This window comes from Agrilus planipennis, unplaced genomic scaffold (genome assembly GCF_000699045.2).
Source record: "Agrilus planipennis isolate EAB-ADULT unplaced genomic scaffold, Apla_2.0 scaffold9, whole genome shotgun sequence".
NCBI classification, from domain to species: domain Eukaryota; kingdom Metazoa; phylum Arthropoda; class Insecta; order Coleoptera; family Buprestidae; genus Agrilus; species Agrilus planipennis.
This window is the reverse complement of record NW_020442467.1, coordinates 2,732,458-2,752,944: the sequence shown is the minus strand read 5'-3', so window position 1 is coordinate 2,752,944 and position 20,487 is coordinate 2,732,458. Positions and strand designations below refer to the sequence as shown.

Below are 20,487 nucleotides of genomic sequence, written 5' to 3'. Positions count from 1 at the left end.
TTTATTCATAGTAAAATGTACTCGCGGGCCGTAAAAATAATTTGGCGGGCCGTATACGGCCCGCGGGCCGCCAGTTGGACAGACCCGATCTAGACCTTTACCAAATAAATAAATGTAAAACAAAAATACGGGTACCTATGCAAGGGAAGAAACCGTACGAAAAGAGCGAATATAAAGACAGGAGACGAAAAATTGGAACAGTGGCTGATTTTAAGTATATAGGTCTAAGTCAGATAAATCAGGACGGAAGGAGCAGTAGGGATATAAAGCAGAGGATAGCGCAGGGTCGAGTCGCCTTCAATAAAAAGAAGTCGGTTAATTTAGAAATTGGAAAAAGAATGTTAAAGGTGTATGTTTGGAGCGCGGCGCTGTACTGGTGCGAAACATGGACGGTTGGCGCGGCGGAAAAGAAAAGGTTAGAAACGTGTTACCGGCGAATGATGAGAATATCGTGGATAGAAAAGGTTAGAAATGAAGAGGTATTATAAAAAATAGGAGAACAAAGAACTCTATGGAAGTAAATAAGAAATAGGCGAGATAGGTTGCTAGGACACCTTGTCAGGCATGAAGGTCTAGTCAGAGACGTATTAGAGGCAGAAACGGGAGTTAGGAGGGGTGGAGGTAGACGTAGATTAGATTACTGTTTGCAAATAGTTAAGAATGTGGGTTGTTTTAATTTCAGGGAAATGCGAAAATTAGCTCTGGATAGGAAAGAGTGGAGGTGTGTGTCCAACTAGTCTTAGGACTAACGACCTTATGATGACATTTACTTGAATATGCTCTTTTAGCGAATTTAAACGATAACAGATGTTAGCGAATTGAAAAGAATCTGTTCTGATCTGGGATCCTCAAATTTATTTAAAAGTAAACCTTTAAAATGTGATTGGTTGATGAGAGACAGGTGTTGCTCTGGCCTCACTGCTCACTCTACTTGTTATAAAATTAAATAATATTTCGTTTAAGAATTAATCATTAGTACTTAACTTAGAGATAAACTAATCATTACCATAATTTTACCAACAACAGTAAAGAAATTTGATTAAAATTTTATAAATAACACATCATTGACACATTTTTGTAAATACATAAGGCTAGCGAATATTTCATATTGCTGTATCGCACGCAATGTAGATTTAATAATGCAAGCAATGCACCTACAATATTGCTCTCTTTAGGTATTGTCGAAAGTTTGAATTATTTAAAATTTTTAATATTAATTTATTTCGAACTACAAACATTTTTTAATCATAAATATGTATTTTAACTTATTGAATACGGTTTACCAATTAGTTATTCGCTAATTTTTTCCTAGTGTAGTTAATTTTTTTTCTAGGCTAAAGAATTTTATTCCTACTGATTTCTATCGCATTTATTACAAGAAGTAGCTGGTGCATTTCGGCATTAATAGTTTTGCTATCAGTAGTTGAAATCAACGATAATTCTTGCTATTAGGAGTTTCGACTTCTGCAAGGGAGTGCCTCCTTCGTAGCCTATATTCGGTGGGCGTTAACATTCCTCGTAAGATGGTATCGAAAGTTACGCTAACTCCCTTTTGATTGACTTTCGTGTACAGTTCCCAACATTGTTTTTCTTTATCGCTGTCGAATTTCGGCGACGAATTTTCTTTCGCAGTTGAAGTTTCTTCCGATGATGGTTTGTTATCGTTTATTGGATCGTTAGGTAATTTTTCTGATGTAGTCGATTCTTTGTTTTCTGCACCTTCTGTTGAATGTGCTGATATATTTCCTACATTGTTATCAAATCTATAAACAAAAATTGAGTAGGTATCAGTGCAGAATCCTAAAAACGACAAACATAGCAAAAACGAAATGTGTGCTGGGACACATAGTAGAAGCGAAACTTCAACGGACAAGTGGAAAAGCGAATCGAAACAAAATTTTTACTTCAAGTTTTACGGGCAGATTGTTAGTGTACTTGTCCAACTTAAAAACCTGGCCGTAAAACTTTTAATTAAAAATTTTGTTGAGATTCGTTTTTCCATTTGTCCGTTGCCATTGGTTTTTCTACTTGTCNTCGCGGGCCGTAAAAATAATTTGGCGGGCCGTATACGGCCCGCGGGCCGCCAGTTGGACAGACCCGATCTAGACCTTTACCAAATAAATAAATGTAAAACAAAAATACGGGTACCTATGCAAGGGAAGAAACCGTACGAAAAGAGCGAATATAAAGACAGGAGACGAAAAATTGGAACAGTGGCTGATTTTAAGTATATAGGTCTAAGTCAGATAAATCAGGACGGAAGGAGCAGTAGGGATATAAAGCAGAGGATAGCGCAGGGTCGAGTCGCCTTCAATAAAAAGAAGTCGGTTAATTTAGAAATTGGAAAAAGAATGTTAAAGGTGTATGTTTGGAGCGCGGCGCTGTACTGGTGCGAAACATGGACGGTTGGCGCGGCGGAAAAGAAAAGGTTAGAAACGTGTTACCGGCGAATGATGAGAATATCGTGGATAGAAAAGGTTAGAAATGAAGAGGTATTATAAAAAATAGGAGAACAAAGAACTCTATGGAAGTAAATAAGAAATAGGCGAGATAGGTTGCTAGGACACCTTGTCAGGCATGAAGGTCTAGTCAGAGACGTATTAGAGGCAGAAACGGGAGTTAGGAGGGGTGGAGGTAGACGTAGATTAGATTACTGTTTGCAAATAGTTAAGAATGTGGGTTGTTTTAATTTCAGGGAAATGCGAAAATTAGCTCTGGATAGGAAAGAGTGGAGGTGTGTGTCCAACTAGTCTTAGGACTAACGACCTTATGATGACATTTACTTGAATATGCTCTTTTAGCGAATTTAAACGATAACAGATGTTAGCGAATTGAAAAGAATCTGTTCTGATCTGGGATCCTCAAATTTATTTAAAAGTAAACCTTTAAAATGTGATTGGTTGATGAGAGACAGGTGTTGCTCTGGCCTCACTGCTCACTCTACTTGTTATAAAATTAAATAATATTTCGTTTAAGAATTAATCATTAGTACTTAACTTAGAGATAAACTAATCATTACCATAATTTTACCAACAACAGTAAAGAAATTTGATTAAAATTTTATAAATAACACATCATTGACACATTTTTGTAAATACATAAGGCTAGCGAATATTTCATATTGCTGTATCGCACGCAATGTAGATTTAATAATGCAAGCAATGCACCTACAATATTGCTCTCTTTAGGTATTGTCGAAAGTTTGAATTATTTAAAATTTTTAATATTAATTTATTTCGAACTACAAACATTTTTTAATCATAAATATGTATTTTAACTTATTGAATACGGTTTACCAATTAGTTATTCGCTAATTTTTTCCTAGTGTAGTTAATTTTTTTTCTAGGCTAAAGAATTTTATTCCTACTGATTTCTATCGCATTTATTACAAGAAGTAGCTGGTGCATTTCGGCATTAATAGTTTTGCTATCAGTAGTTGAAATCAACGATAATTCTTGCTATTAGGAGTTTCGACTTCTGCAAGGGAGTGCCTCCTTCGTAGCCTATATTCGGTGGGCGTTAACATTCCTCGTAAGATGGTATCGAAAGTTACGCTAACTCCCTTTTGATTGACTTTCGTGTACAGTTCCCAACATTGTTTTTCTTTATCGCTGTCGAATTTCGGCGACGAATTTTCTTTCGCAGTTGAAGTTTCTTCCGATGATGGTTTGTTATCGTTTATTGGATCGTTAGGTAATTTTTCTGATGTAGTCGATTCTTTGTTTTCTGCACCTTCTGTTGAATGTGCTGATATATTTCCTACATTGTTATCAAATCTATAAACAAAAATTGAGTAGGTATCAGTGCAGAATCCTAAAAACGACAAACATAGCAAAAACGAAATGTGTGCTGGGACACATAGTAGAAGCGAAACTTCAACGGACAAGTGGAAAAGCGAATCGAAACAAAATTTTTACTTCAAGTTTTACGGGCAGATTGTTAGTGTACTTGTCCAACTTAAAAACCTGGCCGTAAAACTTTTAATTAAAAATTTTGTTGAGATTCGTTTTTCCATTTGTCCGTTGCCATTGGTTTTTCTACTTGTCCGTTGAAGTTTCACTTCTACTATGTGTCCCAGCACATATTTCGTTTTAACAAGTTTACTGCAAATTATTGTTTGATTTTTACACAGACTGCAAATAAAGGTAATGATGTCCATCCACGTGGAGAGCAGAGGTAAGAAAACAACAGCTGAGCACAGCACCCGCCGCCGGACTCTAGGGGACTCCCCGCTATCCGCGCGGCTGCGCATTATATTCATCTAACACAGCTATTGCGCTCTCTCCGCCGGCGCCGCCAGCCTACTCTCTTTCCGCCGATTGCGTCTCTCATCACGCGATATACCGTCTACCCCCTTCACGCGGCCGTAACGCTTTTTCGTGACAGAACAAATCGTAAGACCTCGTCGTCTATATAGAAGTTTCACTTCAAACACTTATTTTACAGAATTTTTCCCGGATCTCATTTTTTTATATTGTATAACCAAAACTTTTTTAAATGGAAATTATAGTAGGTTTCGGTATCAAATTAATCGCTATACGTTAAGTTTTTCGAAAAGTTATAGTTGCTTATTTTGCACCTTCGAACTTCTTCCCCAGGAGTAAAGCAAATTTACCCCTTTATCCTATTTTATTTTTATAAATATGTATTACGCTCAAAAAAAGGAACACATTTCAATAGGTTAAAGTTTATAATTAATAAATGAAACTGACTATAGTTGAGACGTTCAAAATTGGCATAATCCGTAATGAAACTGTCACACCTATTTTTATACACGACAGACTTTGTAGGGAATATCGTAAACATAGAAAAGAGATGTTAGGTAGGAATTGCAGCGGACACTAATAAAAAACGAGGAATAACATTACGCCAATTGATGTGTAACAGAAAGAAATGCAGACAAGGAGAATTTGATAATGTTGCCAGTATCGGACATTAAAGAAAGTTCAACATTTTCAGGAATTTAGAAATGCGAAGACGTTTGTTTAAAGGTATAATTCTAACCAGGCAGTTATTAAGTAGACCTTGATCTTTTGCATACGTAAACAACCTAATAGCTGCATCGCTTACTGTTATTCGGTTATCTCTTTTTATGTTGTCTGCACTACTCATGGAGCATTTCCTAACTTAACAAGGGCGTGTTCAAAACGTAGCAAATGACTGCAGTTCCAAGTGGAAAAAAGAAAGAAGATACGTTCATTCTCACAGGTAATTTATTACCGATTATGCCAATTTTGATCGTTCCAACTATAATCATCTATTAACTGTGTTCTGTTCAGATTTTGAATAGTAAGCAGTGCTGTTTTTAGGGGGGGTATAGTTTTGGGCCACATATAAGGAAGTCTGTATTTATGGTTGTATAATTATTATTGTCTAACATAACTGCTTTAACAAATAATGCCCTATTTTGTGACAACGGTGGATAATAAAACTGTCAATTTATTTAAATACTATTTTGTATCTATTAAAATTTTAGTCCTGAACTTCGTTTTACAACAAGCCAGTACCAGTTTGCCCTTTTTCAGATTTAAAAATTAGGATGTGTTTATGATTAATATATTCACAGTAACAAAATCGATACAGACCGAATCGAACCATACTTTTATAACTCTGAAAAGAATATATATTAGCGTTATGTTCAAAATTAATTTCTTTTGAATTTTTGAAGGGTGGCTAATGGCAGTAAAACTCCAACGTTTTCACATAACTTTTGATAAATGCATTTACGAATTCTTTGATTTATATATTAAATACCTACAAAAAAAAAAGGTAGTGAATCACAGATTTTTGAAACATATAAATCTAGCGATTAATAAATGATAAATTTGTTATTCTGTTTAGGCATATGCTGAATGTATACTAAAAACCTTAAAACTAGAGTTGAATCCTTGGCTGTCGAAACACGTTCTAGGTTTCTAAATGTATTGTGGAATTTTGGAGTTTTACAATATCCTAGTTGATATTTTTGTACTGCTGTGTGCTATGCAAAATTATTAAAACAATTTCTTTGTAATCCTAGTGACAATTCCGACTCTTATAATCTAACCTGCATGATAATGAGTTATCATCATAAGGTCGTCAGTCCTATGACTGGTTGGACACGTACCTCTACTCTTTTCCTATCCTGAGCTAAACTTCGCATTTCTATAAAACTAGAACATCCCACATCCATAACTATTTGCGGACAGTAATCTAACCTAGGTCTACCTCTACCCCTCCTAACTCCTGTTTTTATGCCTCTAATACAATGTCTCTGACTAGACCTTCATGTCTGAGAAGGAGTCCTACCAACCTATCTCGCCTATTTTTTATTAACTACCATAGAGTTCTCTGTTCTCCTATTCTTTCTATTACCTCTTCATTTCTAACCTTTCCTACTGTTAAATATTTATCTGAAGGGGTGGATTTCAAATAAATAACCAGCAGAGTTTATTTCGAATAACCAATATATTAATGATAAAAACTATTGTAGACATGAAATTTATAAGCGAAGGAAAAAGTTTGTATTAACAAGGCAACTATTCGAAACGACTATTACTATTTTGGACTTTTTAGAAAGCTACCCCTACAGTACAGTACCTGCTATGGGTCGGTTCTTCGAAATTCTCGTGCATCACGTCAAAGCAAGTAACTTTCTAAAAAACCAGATTTTCAAGAAATATCTTGNATTTTTTATTGACTACCATAGAGTTCTCTGTTCTCCTATTCTTTCTATTACCTCTTCATTTCTAACCTTTCCTACTGTTAAATATTTATCTGAAGGGGTGGATTTCAAATAAATAACCAGCAGAGTTTATTTCGAATAACCAATATATTAATGATAAAAACTATTGTAGACATGAAATTTATAAGCGAAGGAAAAAGTTTGTATTAACAAGGCAACTATTCGAAACGACTATTACTATTTTGGACTTTTTAGAAAGCTACCCCTACAGTACCTGCTATGGGTCGGTTCTTCGAAATTCTCGTGCATCACGTCAAAGCAAGTAACTTTCTAAAAAACCAGATTTTCAAGAAATATCTTGAGCGTACAAGATAACGATTACTAACAGAACAAAAAAACATATATCTAAGAATATGAATAAAGATAATTAAAAATATACCTAACATTTATGCTAAAATGTAATACCTACCCACGTTATCCTCATCATTCGCCTATAACACCACATTTCGAAGGCTTCTAACCTTTTATTTTCCGCGGTGCCCACTTTCCATGTTTCGCACCCGTACATCGCCGCGTTCCAAACATACACCTTTAACAAACTTTTTCGAATTTCTAAATTAACCGTTCGTGAGCATAGAAGTGACTTCTTTTTATTAAAGGCGCCACAACCATACACCATTCTTTGCTTTATATCCCTACTACTCCTTCCGTCCTGACTTATCTGACTTCCTAGATATCTAAAATCAGCCACTTTTTCTAATTTTTCGTCTCCTGTCTTTATGTTCGCTCCTTCCCTACATTTTCTTCCCTTGCATACTAGTATTTTAGTTTTACTTTAAATTACTTTCATACAGTACTGATCTGTTAGTACCGCTTCCATTTTATTTAAAGCTAGGTTGCCATCTGTCCGGGTTTCCCCGGATTTGTCCTAGTTTAAAGGGCATCCGGGGAGCGTCCGGCGGGGAGCTTCATTTGTAGTCCGGGTTTGAAAATTTAGGGAACATAGAAGTGACTTCTTTTTATTAAAGGCGACACGACCCTGCCCTATCCTCTGCTTTATATCCCTACTAGCCACTTCTAATTTTTCGTCTCCTATCTTTATATTCGCTCTTTTCCCACCTTTTCTTCCCTTGCATACCAGTATTTTAGTTTTACTTTTATTTATTTTCATTCAATGCTATTTTGTCAATACCGCTTTCATTTTATTTAAAGCTATCTCTAATACTGCTATATCATCTGCAAATGTGAGCATACTAATCGTTTGCCCCTGTATATCTATCCCTACGATGTACTGTCAGAAGTGATACTTTATAGACGAACGGACAACGAAGTGATCCTGTAAGAGTCCCCTTTCTGAGGAACGAAATGATTCAGTAGATTTGATATCATTATATTAATGCACACCTATGATTTCGTTGAAATTTTAGTATATAGTGCAGTTTTGCGTGCTGATTAGGAGCATAAAGATATATACGAGGGATGTTTCCAAAATTCTGCATGGAACTGTAATTACGCAGAACTTATAGGCAATGTTATTGGTGCCAGACAAGACTGAAGACAAAAAATGTTTATGTAACTATCTAATGCAAATATTGTTCAGTCTGATTCAGATTTTCGACTGATATAAACGCGTTTTCATAGCACTGTTTATGTTACCATGGAAGACGCAACAAAATCTCAACGAGCAATAATTTTCTTTTGTGTAAAGGTGTGAAAATATCAGAAATGATTCAGGGTCTGCAAGGAGTATTTGGTGAATCTGCTGAATCCAAAAGTACTGTTTAACGGTGGATCGATCGTTTTAAAACCGGTAGAACATCACTAGAAAATGATCCACACAGTGGGCACCCAAGCACGTCGGTGAATGAAAGAAACATTACTGCCGTCGAAGACCTACTGAAAGAGGACAGGCTAATGACTATTCGTCAAATTAGCGTGCGCCTAGTGATAGATACACTACAAGTTCATGACACCTGCAGGATTGTTTGGGGGTTAACAAGATTTCAGCGCGTTGGGTGCCAAGGCTGTTGGGACCAGAACAGATACTCAATAGGTGTTGCTCGTTACGGTGATGAATTTTGGAATTTTAGCAACGAATAATAACCACTGACGAAACGTGGATTCCTTACGTCAATCCTGAGACCAAAAGTCAATCCAAATAATGGCGCAAACCTGAAGAAGGGCCTCCAGTGAAGACGCGTGCAGTTCCGTCTGTTGGAAAGGTAATGCTTAGTGTATTCTGAGATTGCGAAAGGATTATTTTTATGGATTATCTGGCGAAAGGTATTACAATTAACGCAGAATATTATTGGAATGTAATATTCGGACCACTACGAGAGGCACTTGTCAAAAAACGGCCTAGAAAGTTGCATAAGCGTCCGTTATTGCAACAGGATAATGCAAGACCACACACCGCATGAAAAACGAAGGATGTTTTGAACGATTTACGATGGAAATTGCATCCGCACCCACCTTATTCTCGGGGTCTTACACCCAGTGATTATCGTCTGTTCCCAGTGATTCCGAACCTGGGGGTAATTACCCCCGCGGGGGTAAATCAGTTATTCTGTGGAGGTAACAAAGAACCTAATAATTAAAACCTAAAATACGTAGCTAGATAGTAAAAATATAAAATTATAGATGTGTCGATGTTTTTACAACTGTATGCACAATTGGTAAATATTGAACCAAACAAGATTATATTTGATTTGATCTGTGGTTCGGCATTTATCAATAAACTCACTAAAGCAATATTTTCCGGATATGGATAACCATCAGTCCAGTTCTTGGATATAAAGACCATTCACTACATTATTAAAGACGAAGACCTAACGGTCAAAGTTGAATATCTTGGACTACGCCAAAATATCACTTGTAGAGTAGAACTTCAAAATTATAATCTTAGCACATTTTGGCGAAAAGTTGGTGCCGAATATCCTGCTCTAGCTAATAGAACTTTAAAAATGCCATTACCCTTTGCCACCACCTATAGATGTGAGAGTGGTTTTTCATCTTTGGTTACACTAAAAATAAGGACCACAATCCTTCTAAATGACTAAAAATACGCTTTAAGCGAAATTAAAGCTAACATAAAAAAACTTGAAAAATGCAAAATATTACCAACCATCACACTAACTATTTTTACTTAATTTATTGTTTAGGTATATAAAATTAAAATAAAATTCTAAGACTGATGTGCAATTTGCGATTATTAAAGATATTTGTATCTCCTTGTGTTGTTTGTATTGATAACATTTTAAGGTCGGGTTAAAATCAGTTTTCCTAATAGGTCACAGGGGTAACAATATTAAAAAGGTTAGAAATCTCTGCCTTGGGGGTGTTCGATTTGAGAATTTAACTAACGTAAAACCTGCCATAAATAGGTGCGTTGAGGAGACACCGAAAAAGTTTTTTGAGGACGGCTTAAAAAAATTAGTTTATCGTTGGGATTAATGTATTCAGTTAAATGGAGATTATGTTGAAAAACTACATTGTAACATTGAGGAAAATTAACAAAATAATAAAAATTAAAGCTAAATTCCCAAAACTTTGGAATCATTTCTCGTACATACATGTTAGATGTAGAAACCATTCTTTCCCCTAACTTTGGGGGTTGCGAAAAAGGTAATAAAACAACCAGCCTATAGCTAAATGAATTAATCGAAAATAAAGTTTTAACCATGTCCCTTCTTTTGTGTACCTACAAAAAAAACTTATTTTTGATTCCAACCCCCAAAACTAGATTCTTCTAACTAGAACTATTCATAAAATACCAGCATTATATAAAATAATTTATATTATTTGTTAAACTATAAATTATTACGTAGATAAACAACGCCACTGGATTATATCCGTTCCTTCTTTAACCTTATACAGAATATTATTGATTTGACGTAACAATCAAGAGGTTATTGAAGCCTTACTAGTATGTCATACTCTAATTTAGAAAGATGTTTTAACATAATTATTTATAATAGGGTCAAAAACCTATTCGTGTCATTCACCTGTGAGACGTATTATTAAAGTGATTTAGTTGCAAAATGACACAAAAATCTTCCTCCAACCCAATCGAGTTGGAGTTGAGGGGGATGTCAAAGAGAGGTTTATTAAGTCGGGAAAAAAATATTTTAACCGTTGGGCGTCCCTTATTAAAAAAAATTTACAGAGTTGAAAAATTAAAATTTACTACATGTCTCCCTTTTTATATGTATTAACATAATTATAAACTTTATTTAAACGTATATAAACAACATATCACAATCCACCGAGGAAACACCGCCACAACTCTAAGTTGATAATAAAGTCTGTAATTATGTTAATACGGTAATTATCTAAAAAATATCCCTCATCCCCTATCGACTTGGGGTTGTGGGGGTATTTCTTCGGTGGAGTTTGGTGTGATGTTTATCTTATATAAATAGCGTGACACTCCCTATTCTTCATTTTGAACTAATCAGTTAACAGTAGTGGCAGATATAATGAAACGAATCTCGACGTGGGTTCACCTCAACGTATAGGCATGTTACCATAATCGAACAAAATAATTCGAAGTGGTCTGTATTGTGTCGAAACTGCCAGACGATGCTACATTTTAGGATTACGTATGCTCCAGCAAGGTCCATTTAAAAATATGGATATCTACTTGCTGAAACGAATACTACAGATGGCGCTCACCACGCCATTTGTGGTATTTTCTAAAACGCGCTGTTAAGACAGCAGGTAAAGGTTGGTCTGTGTTCTGCCGGAGCTGCCAGCGACGCACTGATGAGATCCAAAAAGATCGAAATCGCTATCTGCGTCTGGCAGTTTCGACACAATACAGACCACTTCGAACTATTTTGTTCGATTATGGTAACATGCCTATCACGTTGAGGTGAGCCACGCCGGGATTCGTTTCAGCAAGTAGATATCCATATTTTTAAATGGACCTTGCTGGAGCATACGTAATCCTAAAATGTAGCATCGTACTACAGATGGCGCTCACCACGCAATTTATGGTATTTTCTTGGCTAAAGGAGTTTTGAAATATGTTCTTTCGAAATAGAAATTTACAAATAAAAATCTAAGCTGGAGCAATTTTGACCTTATCTAGCTTGTAGTCTTTTTTGAATCATAGACTTTAAAGCTTTGATATTTCTCTGATATTTAAGAATCATTTTATTTTCATGTTTGATTAGCAAAAGTTAAAAATTACTTTCTTACTCTCAATTAATCCTGTTTTTCTAACGTTTCTTATACGTGTATGCACATCAGTAGGGTAACTATCGAAAGTGCCCTGCAGGCGAACTTTGAAAGTGCCTCCCATGTTTTCTATCAGAAGGCACTAATTTCATTTCCATTCTACTAACTTTATATTAAGAAATACTTTCTTCTTACTATTCAATTCGCGACGAAGTTAAAACCAACGTGACGAAACAATATATCAAGTTGACAATAAAATTTTGAAAATTTAATTTTATAATGAATTTCCATCAAGTAAATTCAATTAATCATCACCTTCTTTTGGCGGATAATAATGAAATGCTTTTGTCCTTTAGGAAGCTTATATCAGATGTAGTGGTTGTTTCTTGCATCTTATCAAAATTATACTTTCTTCTACCGGGGAAACTTGCAGAAAAACTCCTTACTGCATGTATACTACATTGTTGAAATGACACTGAAATGAAAGTTAAATAAGTTTATTACAAAGCATAATCTAAAAATGGCTGTAAGAATAAGAATATTTATGAACGTATATGTACCTATACAAATTGCACAAAATCGTACAGGTACGCTGTTTAAATTAAGCTGTTTTTTTAATATCAATAAGAACGCAGAAAGTTGATGATACTATATTGTGTTACTTTAGTAGATGATTGAAGAAGTATGTGTATATAGGTAGTATCGGTAGCGTGAGTTGTAACCATATTGCGTAAATTTTTAAATTGAACAACTTGGTAGATTTGTCATTCCGTATTTCAGAAATAAATAACAGCGATTAAATTAATAAACAAGCTCATCGAAAAAGCTTTTGTGAAGTACCTAAATCTATTGTTAATAAAAGATGGCGGGGAATTGATAATCCACCATTTATATTTAAATATCAGTTTCTAACATTTTTTTTTGATTATTGTGTAATTTACAATTATATTTGTATTTTAATATATAATAATAATAGTATAATAACATAATTTGTGTATATCTATTGGGATCCGTCAAATGGGAGGAGCCTAAAAACATGGCGCTGATTAGGGAAAATTTATCGTAGTTCCTATAGTGTACCGTGCAATTTCCAAGTTTTTAAATTACGATAAAATGATAAGTATTGACACAATATGTGATTGGGCTGACACAAAGCCTCGGAAAGGAAATTTCGTTGAAGGTGAGCGTGTTTTTAATGCCAATCACATTATAAAATTCGGAAATAACAAATCCGGAAGCTAGCCTTCAAATTCCGTCAAGTTTACTGCCTACTTTTTACAAACTTCGGATTTAAAAAGTGATTCACGTTATATAATTGGTGAGGTGATTCTGGGTGATTTAAGCAATATCATATCAATGACTTGCACGTGCAAAGCCGATTTAAGAGAACGTTGCAAACACATTATTGCAACTTTGTTGTATTGCAGCAGGTAGGTTCTTAACCTCAAAATACTTATATCGTATCATTAGAATTGTGTTAAATCAATTACACAGGAATAAATAATTTCTCACTTTATAATTTTAGTATGATTCTAGTTTTAAATATTAAGGTTATGGCTGATGGTAAATACTTGCTGAAATATAATCATGTGCATTAAAATGACGTGAACAAATTTTTATTCCGGAATTCACTTCTTTGATACCTACTGCTTTCATCCAAGCTTCTATTAGTTTACTTTTTTCTCTAATTTTCCGAATATATTTTTTACATATATAAAACGGTTAGTTTTTATTGGAAAGTAGTTAATGTAGGTGAAGAGTGAAGATCTATGTCTGAAGTGCTATTGCAGCTTTTCACTGAACATATTAACTTTTTATTTGATTTAACTTTAGAAGAAAACTTCGTTGACTCCATCATCAAAAAAATTTTTACTTTTTTAACGTGTTTTATTATTTTAATAAACAATTTTACAATTTGCGTGCACAGTTCCTATGTAAATTTTTCCCTCGTTCGAGTTATAAATTTTGCCACCAGATGGTATATGCCCATTTGACGGATCCCAATATATCGATAATACCATTAGCAACTGATAATAACCGATTTATTGGAACGATAGTTATCGATACATTGATAACAATAAGCATCTGATAACTATCGATGTATGTATATATTTAAATACATAATTTTTAATTCTGGTAGTTATTGTTTCTAAATAAATCCGTATATAAGTGTTGTTCATTTTTTCTTAGAAAATATCTAATTTCAAAAATATTAAAAAAAAATCCATAATTACCGATATGTAATTATATGTATTAGGATGTTTCAAAAAAATTGACTAATTTGTTAAAACACTGAAAAATCGTTAGACATAGACCCCGCAAAAATTTAAGCCTTTAATATTAATATTTTTCTTTTTTAATACGTATTGGAAAATTGTAACTCGACAACGAATTTCTGTACAAAAATGAGTATTAAGGCATTTTTGTAAGAAATTGAACGCTCTGTAAAAAAGGCCGTTGTATATTGATAGTTATTAATACATGGAAAATATCAATATAACGATGACTATCGATATATCGACAGTTGTCATTTGGTATGATTGTTATCGATATATTGACAAATAATTATTATCGATACATCGATATTTTTGCTTAGCTGACTAATAATCAACTCACAGACGAAATTATTGAGTCGATTTGAAAATAAAACAACTAAACTGGACCCATATCTAAACGAGTCATTCAAAAATAAATGTTAACATCGAATCAAAAGTATCGATGTACGATAAATATCGATTGAAAAATATCGATTTGGCCAAAAAATATCGATGTTTTCGGTAACAAATAAAACTGTCTATTATATTTATGAAATGCGTTTATTGTTTTTGAAATTACAAAAGTTAAAAAAAAATTATCAAAACATCGATGTTTTTTTCCAACTAAACATCTATGAATATCGATGAATATCGGTCATCCCTAGTTTACATTGATATTAACAAATAAAATAAACGGCACAAAGTGGGTGTTGCCTTGTTGTCTGACCCTACCGTAATCTTGTGATCCTAATAAAAGTATTGTTCGGTACTTAGGACAGGTATTGTTTTTTCTTTATTCTAAATCCTCATAAATCCTTTACGTAATTTATACATATTTTCTCTTTAACTTTTGTAGTATACCAAATGATAAAGTAAAATAAGAAACTAGTAAATATCGTTCCTGATGTGTATTAATCACGCATTATCGGAAATACCTAATCAAAAGTAGTTTGATTTATTGCCTTCGATATTTTTCCGTTCCGTCATGCTCACGTTATCACGGAGCATGTCGAGCACGGAACATCGTCATCAATTTATTTAAAATTTAACTTATTTTTAAAATTGCTCTACTTTGATTTCCGATTGCAAAGTGTGTAAAATACTAACGTTGATTCCTTGCTAAAACGTCGCCAATATTCATTCACAAATTCTTTAGGTCTATTATGTAGGTATGTGTGACCCGTTTTCCTTTTTCTTTTTTTATTTACTTTTTGTCATTCACTATAGAAAAGAATAATGAAAGATCGAACGTCTCTAAAAAGTTTATTATGGATGATGTCTATCGTGTTTTCATTCGTTTTTGTCAGTTCAAGTTCGTTAATTGTTGTAGATTGTAAACTTCCTACTAATGACCTGTTTTTCATTTCAACGTCGGTGTTAGTTGAAGGTAATTTTATTTTCCAAGAAATACCTATTCGGTGATTGGAACGATGGAGAACAGCCAGTTAAAATTGCGATTTATTTCCGTTTATAACCGTTTGCTAAATAATATCTTTTGATTATCCACATACATAAGTCAGCGGTAGTTAGCAGTGAATTTCCATTTATATTAGTATAATTCACTGCAACAAATACGTAAAATCGTATGACTTACCGGAAATAGAGAGAGTTACAAAGAACGGAACCGTAATTATTTATAATTATTATTTAACCAAAAGATAAAATTTTACACACATACGTTACAATTCATTCTCTTATTTTCTGACTGTCAATTTTATTACTAAACGAACAAATCAAATACAAATAATCCTACTTTACCCTCTTTTTTCCCGCATACTTCCTACCCTATATTCTACTATGCTCACCTATCCCTTAAAATTCTCTTTAAACGGCTTAGCTCAACACATGCGTCAAACTCTCTTCCTCCGTTTAACATATTCTGCATTGTCTTTCTTCTTCTTTTTTCCAATATCTACATCATCTGCACTCATTTCCAGTCCTAAATCTTACCATTACACTTATTTCCCTCCTTCTTTCTAAATACCTTGGCAGCCAGTCCCCCTGCCAGTTCCTCCATACTATATCCTTTACACCCACTACGCCACTACATATTTAGACATCTCTATTTTTTTTTAAATCCTCTCTTATTATTCTGGATCAATCCCTCACCATTTCTCCTATCTTTGTCCTTTCCCTGAACCACTTCTTCATCTGTCATGTTTGATTTTAAAATTTTTAACGCTCCCTCCCTGTCTCTATCGTACCTACTTTTAGTCTCTATTTCCATACCCTCATTCCTCCTCCCTGCCTCTATCGTACCTACTTATAATCTCTACTTTCATAACCTTATTCCTCCACGTTTCTTTCTTTATATCCCCTTCTTCCAGCTTCCTTAACTTCTCCTCATACTTTACTACCTTATTTATTGCTTCTTTCCTCATATTCCCACATTTCGTCTTCCATGTTTTCTACGTAACCTGACGTACTTATTTCTAATCTTTACATCCATTTTATATATCTTCTATATTACAATTTTATTTGCTTTTTCTCCTCCCACCCACTTATTTCCACCCTATAAAGCTGTATACCAATGATGAGTTGCTTAATTCGTAATGACTCGAGTAAGTACCCTCACTAATGACCTACGTACCCATTCCGCAAACTTAAAAACGCACCCTCGTAAGTATTTATAAACGCTAGTATCTACTATTTACAACGAATATTTAAAATGTTTTTTGTTTCGTCTGCGCATCGTTTGAGTTGTAGGTTTTGAAACGTAGATAATTATAATTATAATGAAATACTATTTTCATCTCCATACCATGTACGTAATCAAAATTTAATTTCCATTCAAGCTTCTAACTTTGTTGCACCTGTGGTGGGTAATTGTTTGAGTAACTAGCGAATCAGTTGGCTATAATTAGTAAATACTGAAGTTACTAAACTATAAATGTTGTTTTTGTAGTGACAATTTGTTATGTAACAATTTTGATTATTATTCTACATAATTATTGATTAATATGCTTTGCCTTTCAACAACTTCAGTATAAATATAAGCCCGCGTTTCTTGAGAAAATAACGATTTGAAATTGACTTGTTTTGCTTTTTTTTGAAGTGAAAACTTCTTTAGAATCGTTGTGATTTGAAGATCGATGAAACGAAAAAGCGACAGACACATAAATTCATAAGATTTAACGTGGGAGAAAATGATATAGGAAGCATTAACAGTGTTTCTTATGTTCGTGGTTCTCTTTGTGCTCTGCATCGTACCCCCTCCACTCGTGTTTACCAAGGAATAGTGAGTTTGCTTGGGCTTCAGCATTGTACATGTTCGTGCGCGCATGCGTAGTATAAAGCTTGAGGAAAGGCATTGTATTATATGATTGTGGAGTTTTTTCATCATTTTTATGATAAAATTCTTCAAATATCCTGAAAACGAATGCAATGTCGCGATCTTGAAACCAAATTTTTTGAAGGTTTCACTTCTATCACATGTGAATTGTACACATGTTTTTTTTTAAGTAGAATATGCATACACATATGTACTACTTTGCATATTACGATATTTACAATTAGTCGAGCATGTTAAGGTTTTTGGCACACAGCCCTCTGATTAGCATAAAATTAACGGTGCGGTGTAGTAATTAAAATTTCTTACAATTAGTTAGGTATTTTAAATTTCACGTTAGTCATAAAATATTTGACTCAATCTATGATATAGACCAAAATATACAGTGTGTCTACTTAAGTGGGCAGTATATGGATAACTTTTTTGGTAAAGGTCTAGATGATGGCCACCACCTCCGAAGGGGGTGGGGGTGGGGGATCGAAAGAGGAGGTTTCCCCCACCACTGTACCATAAAAAATTCGTGGCAGTCTCACCCCCATAAAAAGTATTGTGGGTTCAAAATTAATAAATATGCCAAAAATACATAAAAATATTGAGAAAGTTACATAAAACATTATTTAAATATCTTTATCAATAGGGTAGGTTAGGTTAGGTTATCGGGTTTTGTTCAAGTGACCACCCTCTTTCGATCCCCCACTTCCACCCGCTTCAAAATAATTATTTTATTGAATTTTCTTTGAATTATTGTGTATGAAAATTGCCAAAATAATCAATTTTCAACCCCCAGGTTACTCAGGTGACCGCCCTCTTTCGATCTGCCCTACCCCTGGAGGGGGTGGGGGGCCATCATCTAACCCCCATAGCTTTTTATGGGGGTGAGACCGCCACGAACTTTTTATGGTACAGTGGTGGGGGAGACCTCCTCTTTCGATCCCACCCACCCCTATTTTCTATCATCTACACCTTTACCACTTTTTTTATTAATCTTACGAAAAGTTAGTGGTTCAATTAAATAATAGTATCCTTGGATTGATTATAGTTGTGTTTCAGTTTTGTTTATTGCAATACTGATTAATATTACTGTAATAATGTGTATTCAGATAATAATATTAATAACGAGTACGCAAGGACATGAGTATATTAAAGTTTTTGTTCAGTACGTTTACGAGCAAGAAGTTTTAAATGAAATGAGGCATGCGTTTTAATAAGGTGTCTACATGTACACGTTGAACTATAAGAAAGGAAAATTGCATGTTTAAAGTGATACGATACGGTCTAACTAACCTGTCAGATGGGCAATAAAACAAAAGTGAAAATTTCCTGTTCTTCAAACATACCCTTGTTTTTGCACGATAACCCTTATGAATTAGAAAATACTTCTTGCACAATTTCGACCTTTACTAAAACTTTTGAAGTGTGTAATTTGCTCGTCAAAAAAAATTAATATTAGGATTAGTTATTATAAACAAATGCAATATGTTTACCTGTATAATGTTTTGAAAACTTTGTAGGTAGGTATCATTATTTCTTTTTAAATCTCTTAAATAATGCACACTACAATCAAATTATAGAATACAAATTTAATTGACGCTGACATACTCGCTAGGGTTACCAACTCTCCAATTTTAGTCCGAAAAAAAAAATAAAGTTTCTTCTGGACCCCAGTCTATAAAAAATNTGGTAGGACACCTTCTCAGGCATGAAGGTCTAGTCAGAGACATATTAGAGGCAGAAACAGGAGTTAGGAGGGGTAGAGGTAGACCTAGATTAGATTACTGTTCGCAAATAGTTAAGGATGTGGGCTGTTCTAGTTTTAGGGAAATGCGAAGTTTAGCTCAGGATAGGAAATAGTGGAGGTACGTGTCCAATCAGTCTTAGGACTGACGACCTTATGATAATGATGATGATAATATTAGAATAAAATCAATTTATTGAGAAATTCGCAATTGAAATTATCATTATAATCAGCTTTAAACAAGGGTTAAAAAAAATTGGTGATTTTTTCTTGTTTTGAATTTTCAAATTAGTCCACTCGGTTACCTCTTTTATAAAAGCTTCCTCGGCACGTACCAACAGTACATAGTCAAAAGATGCCGATACATTAAGGGGATTCAGTAGTACACGCGCCGTAGAGTAAAAACATGCTTATCGGTTCTAGATATTATGAGTTTAATGTTTGTAACAGAGGTTTGAAATTTTGTAGTAAGATAGATAAAGCTTTGTTCTAAAGCCTGTCGAAGGCCATTTTTTTATTTCTTAATTTCTATTGAAATTACGTGTCCTACAAGAAGTATCAATTTTAAGCACCTGTAAAAGCTATTAATGACCATATTATTGAAAACTAAAAACCTGCCGAGTTAGTGTGAACCTTTGTCTGTTACCATACAAAAACTCAGATATTTATCTCGCAACGTTAAATCACAATGTTTAGAATAGAAACCCATGTTTTCGGAAAAATTCACAGTAGGCACGAGCGGTCTATTGCGGTCAATCCCCTTAATAAATGACACCGAATCCTTTTTTTGTTTACCGATTACATCCGCGAATAATGAAATTTTTAGCCGCGAATACAGGAACTGGGTTGCAATTTTTTCACCTGCGAATAAGGAAACCGTGAATAAGGAACTTTTACTTATTCAATAGATGTCTCCAGACTTATTCGAACGGACTTTCTAAAATTTTAAGTTGGTAACCCTAGTAGGGGAGACCGGGGATAGTTTACTATAGGGGTAGGTAGACTAACTACCGAAAACTCTTCGACAGTGTATGAACTATGTCATCTGATCATAACCAAGCATTACATTTCGCGCCCCGCTCAGTTGTCTGAAGCGTCACATCGCGGTCGTGCGTTGTTTTCGAACACTGACATGTTTTTCATATTTCAATTACATAAGTAATATTTTGATATATTGTATTTTTTGATCTGATGCCTACTCGTTTTATGTAAATCATTTTTCTATTAGTCCTAGCATTTAATGAGGGCACATTTATCATATTTCATATCTTATTTTTCAAGTCAACGGCAGTGTTTAGGCTAGCCATGCGATCAAAATTAAAAATGGCGTCTGGGGTTGGTAGACCAATTTTTTTCGGGGCTG

At 34.3% G+C, this 20,487-nt stretch overlaps 1 protein-coding gene across 1 annotated transcript in view; it reads right to left on the bottom strand.

Moving 5' to 3' along the window:
• Nucleotides 1-3,319: 3,319 nt before the first annotated feature.
• Nucleotides 3,320-20,487, bottom strand: part of LOC108735514 — a 26,093-nt gene continuing 8,925 nt past the window's right edge. Inside the window, exons 2-3 of the mRNA XM_025981223.1 lie at nucleotides 15,957-16,039; nucleotides 3,320-3,910 (exon numbers count right to left, since the gene is read on the bottom strand). Coding sequence (XP_025837008.1) covers nucleotides 3,443-3,910; nucleotides 15,957-16,039 — 551 coding nt within the window. The 3' untranslated portion in view covers nucleotides 3,320-3,442. The remainder of the gene's footprint in view (nucleotides 3,911-15,956; nucleotides 16,040-20,487) is intronic.